We start from the raw sequence: 4,743 nt of genomic DNA on the forward strand, positions 1-4,743 counted from the left end.
GGGGGGGGGGATGTGGACTATCGGATTCGATAGTCCACAAGACCAAGCTCTGGTAAGTCCAGAAACTGCTTTGTCAGGTCCAGCTCTTCTGGGAACTGTGATGCTCTCAGGGCACATGGGGCCCTTGCCATGACTCTAGAGGGCATTTCCTTCCTTGTTGGCCCCTGCCCACAGTGCCCAGAGAGTTAGGTAGAAATACTCCTTGTTTCTAATGGAGTGGTCAGCGGATGACCTTTGAACACAGGGAGGGGCAGAAAGCTTGGCCTGGAGGGCACTGGGGGCCCCCACTCAAGGCTTTCTTCTCCCACTGCAATGCATTTGAAAAGCTTTTCATTCTCTGGAGTTGGAGATTTTGAATGTTTTAAGAGATGTGTTATTTTGATTTTCTTTCATAGCAGGAGTGTCTTGACAAGGGGCCCCTTTCTGTGCCTGGGGGAGGGTGGCAGGGGGGACAGGTGGGAAGTCTGTGACCCTTGTGGAGAGGAGACACTTCTCCTTCCAAGGGCTGCTCCCAGGCCACTACCCCCATGAAGCTGCCCCAGATTGCCCCTCCAAGGTGGTTCCTCCCTTTTTGTCTTCCATAGGAAGAAATTTATTAAATGCCTGCTGTATGCAGGCCCTTCATAAGCCTGACTCTACAAGGCAGGTGCTGTCATGATACCCATTTCACAGATAAGGAAACTGAGACAGAGAGGAGGGAAGTGACTAACCCATAGTCCCACAGCTTGTAAACACCAGGGGTGAGATTTGAACTCAGGGCTTCCTACTCTGTGAGTGTGGCGCCCCCTAGCAGCCTGCTGCCTTTCTCCTAGGCTTCCCTCATGGTGATGGGGGCACCTACCTGGAAGCTGCAGAGGGCAGGGCTGACCGCGCCTCTCCCTCACTGCCTTGCTCACTAACATTCATCTCTTCTCTTTGCCGGTTTCCTTCCTGCACCTCGGCTGAAAACCCCCAGAACTCCCAGCTGAGGAAGGTGCGTAAGTAGAACCAAAGGTTCTCTGTGAACTCAGATGTCCATCCCTGACCCAGTGGGAATGGGAGCCTTGGGGGGGGGGGCACAGCTATAGGCAGGTCCTGGGAACCCTGGGGGCATGGTCATGGACAGGCCCTGGGGAGCCCTGGGGGGGACACGGCCACAGGCAGGTCCTGGGGAGCCCTGAAGGGGCACGGCCATGGGCAAGTCCTGGGGAGCCCTGGGGGGGCAGGCCATGGGCAGGTCCTGGGAAGTCCTGAGGGGGCACGGCCATGGGCAGGTTCTGGGGAGCCCAGCCTGGAGAACCCTGGGGGGGCACGTCCATGGGAAGGTCCTGGGGAGCCCTGGGGGGCACAGCCATGGGCAGGTCCTGGGGAGCCCGACCTGGTGCCTTGTGGGGCCCTTCCCTGGCCTTGGCCTGGACATCTCATCTACCCCCTCCCACAGAGGTTTGGCTGACTTGCTATGGAGAGGGGCTTTCACCTCTCCAAGCCTTCCTAATCCCGGCCTTGGCCAGGGTTGGGGGGAGGGGGGGCAGGTCACTGTGATCAGGGATGCAAGAGGGCCCTGGGCTTGGGCCAGCCTCGACTCCTCAGGAAGTTGCTGTAGTAGGTCTTAGCTCTGGAGACCTGATGATGAAACACCTCCCTCCTCTTCAGAGAGGAGAGGTGGGGTCTACACTGCGGGTTTGGCTTTATCAGAAGGGAGCAGGACTGAGGGATCAGGTCAGAAGCCAGAGCATCACTAGCCCTGCAATCATAATCTGAGCAGAATGGCCATGCCCATTCCCTGAGCTCCGTAGGATGCTGACCCGCGGCCTCACCCTAGGCCTAGGAGGCAGAGCTATTGGCAGCCCCATTTATAGGAAGGAAGCTTAGGCTGAGACGGGCTAACAGGGCCACAAAGCTACTGAGTACTGGGGGCGGTACTGGAACTCGGCTCTTCCCTACTCTGGTCCAGGACTCTAATGCTTTAGAAACAGACATCCAATGGCCCTGTGTGTTGGGGCTGGCGGCAGGCCTGAGGGAGCCCTGGGGAGAAACTCGGCCTGGCAGCCCTGGGCAGGAGGGGCTGTCCAGGTGGCATTTGGACTCGGGTCCCTTCTCTCTGCAGGGAAGTCCCTGTGGGAGCTGGTCCTGGAGCAGTTCGAGGACCTCCTGGTCCGCATCCTCCTGCTGGCTGCTTTCGTGTCCTTTGTGAGTATGGCCACTGGGCTGGGTCGGGGAGGGATTGCTGGATGCATTTCCTGGGAGTCAGAGGGCCCCCTCCTAGGGCCGGGCCATGCAAGTGAGTGGCCAAGCCAAAGCATTGCCCTCTCAACTCTGCCCCGCCCCGCTGCTGCCTGGCCTCCCTGACTCTCCCCTCTCCTGCCTTCCTTGGTATTGTAGAGGAAATCCTAGACTGGTCCTGGGCCCTGTTTCCAGGGCTGAGGAAGGTTGGGGTGCTCTGTAGGCCAGCTTGGGCGGACCCTCCCCCAGACGATGGGCTCCCGGGCTCCCAAGCCTTCTGATGTCCCCCCATGACCTCTCCCTGCAAGCTGTCAATCAGGGAGCGCTTATGTGTCAGACATTGGCAGTCACCTCTCTGCTTCTCCCCCCCCCCCCCGCGTTAGCATGGGCATCTGCCATCAACCTGGCCAGGTGTGGGAGCTCTGGGGACAGGCAGAAACAGTCCATTTGCCTGGGAAATAAGAGGCTCTCTGGAGGGTGGGGCAGGTCATGTTCCAGAGGAATAAGAAAGCTCTGGGTGGCAGATTGTGCAGAAGCCCAAGTCCCAGGCAAACAAGGCCAGTTAACAGGCAAAGAGATGCAAATGCCCCTCCCCTCCCCTCTAGCCCTGCCCCTCCCACTGCTGCTTTGCTGTGGGGTCCCAGACCCAGCAGCTGACGGCCTTTAACCTTGTGGATGGAGGATGTTGCTGTAGCCCTGATCATTTCCAATCTCTCTAGCCCACAGAAGAAAGGGGCTTTGGGGGCCCCTGTCCTTCCAAGCAGCACCAGGCTTCTGGCTCTGGTCCCTGCCCCCTTGCCCCAGCCTCTGGGCCAGTCACTAAGCATATGCCCTTCTCTCCATGCTCACAGGCACAACCCTGTGCCCTCCAACCCTCCCCACGGATGCACAGGGATTTCCTCCCCCACTCTTTAAGCTCCCTGGCTCCCTATTGCCTCAGGATCAGATATTAATTCCTTCACCATGGGGCTCCAGAAGAGCTCCCTGACTGTATTGCACATCACTCACCAGTCTAACTAAATTTGTTGCTGCTGCTTTTTTACTTCCTCTGAACAAGTTTTTATGAAGTGCTTACTATGTGCAGACGCTGTGTTAAGTGCTTTACAAACAGTCTCTCATTTGACCTTCCATGGGACATCTCCTGTCTCAGTGCCTTTGCCTTTGCTGTGCCATGTGCCTGGGGTGCCCTCCCTCCTCCCCTCTGCCTCTTAGAAGCTCCATCTTCCTGTAAAGCTCTTCAGTGCCTTCTTCCTGAAGCTCACCCCTCTCCCTCTCCCTCCCCCTCCCCCGTGCCAGTTACTTTCCTTTATATTTGGTTTTCTCTGTGTTATTTGCTCAATTTGACTATGAGCTCCTTGAGGGCAGGGCCTGTCCCCAGTGCTTGGTCCAGAGTCTGGCACAAGGCAGGTGCTTAATGAATGTCTATGGATGTACTGCAAACTCCGGTGGGCAGGGATGGCCTCACTCTGCCGTTATAGCCTCAGCACCTGGTGCAGTAAAGCTTGCTGAGCACGCTCGCCCCACAGCAGGGCATCCTCCCTCTCCCTGACTTGGGCTCTGTTCCCAATGTTGCTCCCTGGCCAGACCGGCCCCAAAGGTATCAGGAGTCAGTCACTGCTGTGGGGGGAAGGGAGGGGGCGATTGGTATCATGCCTGAGCCTGAGCTCCTGCCTCTGTTTTCACTGACGTGACCCTTGATTGGCCTTCTAGCCCTGGCACCATCTCCACAGGCTCTCCCCATTCCATGGCCTCCTCTGCTGTCTTGTGGGAAGAGCACTAAGTTGGGGGTCCAAAGAACTGGTTTCAAATCCTGGCTCTGCCACTTACTGTCTGTATGACCTCAGGTGAGGCCCTGGACCTCTTGGAAGCCTCAGTTTCCTCATCTGAAAAATGAAGGGGTTAGACTGGGACCTCTGGGGTCCCTTTCAGCTTTAACCTAGGGTCTAGGGTCCTGTGAAATACCGTGTGAGCAAATGGACCCACAGCTGGCTTTTTATTATTTAGTGTCTGTGTCTTGCCTCTCCAAATGGACTGTGATCTCCTTGAAGCAGGGACTGTGGCACCCCCCACTAGGCCCAACACAGAGTTGGGCATCATAGAAGAGACATAGCTTGATATACTGATACAGAGGAGAGAATAAAGTGGAGAGTTCCAAGAAGGCAGGCAGGGAGACTGAGGAGAGCCCTGTGTCTGTGTCCCCCTCAGGGATAATGCCCAAGGAGGGAGAGCTCTTGAGAATGTCTTTGTCCCCAGCCTGGTGCTGTGACCACATGAATGTGCCTGTCTGTGTCTCTGTTGGTGTCTGTCTGTCCATAGGTCTGTGATGGTGTTTGTGTCTATCTGTATGTCTGTTTGTATCTGTGTCTATGTCAAGTCTGTGTCTGAATCTGTGTTGGTGTCTGTGTCTGTGTCAATGTCTGTGTCTCTGTGTCTGTGCTGGTCTTTGTCAATGTCTGTGCTGTTATCTATGTCCATGTCTGTGTCTGAATTTGTATCTGTGCTGATTTTTGTCACTGTCTGTGTTAGTGTCTGTGTCTCTGT

At 56.3% G+C, this 4,743-nt stretch overlaps 1 protein-coding gene across 2 annotated transcripts in view; it reads left to right on the forward strand.

The window, feature by feature from the left end:
• ATP2A3 (ATPase sarcoplasmic/endoplasmic reticulum Ca2+ transporting 3) overlaps window positions 1-4,743 on the forward strand; it is a 104,598-nt gene that overhangs the window by 28,364 nt on the left and 71,491 nt on the right. For both annotated transcript variants that reach the window (XM_069083261.1, XM_069083262.1), the window contains exons 2-3: window positions 956-973; window positions 2,087-2,169. In XM_069083261.1, the coding sequence (XP_068939362.1) occupies window positions 956-973; window positions 2,087-2,169 (101 nt within the window). The remainder of the gene's footprint in view (window positions 1-955; window positions 974-2,086; window positions 2,170-4,743) is intronic.

Source organism: Petaurus breviceps, unplaced genomic scaffold (genome assembly GCF_028583685.1).
Source record: "Petaurus breviceps papuanus isolate PSGF00001 unplaced genomic scaffold, PetGlider_PUasm1.0 173, whole genome shotgun sequence".
NCBI lineage: Eukaryota > Metazoa > Chordata > Mammalia > Diprotodontia > Petauridae > Petaurus > Petaurus breviceps.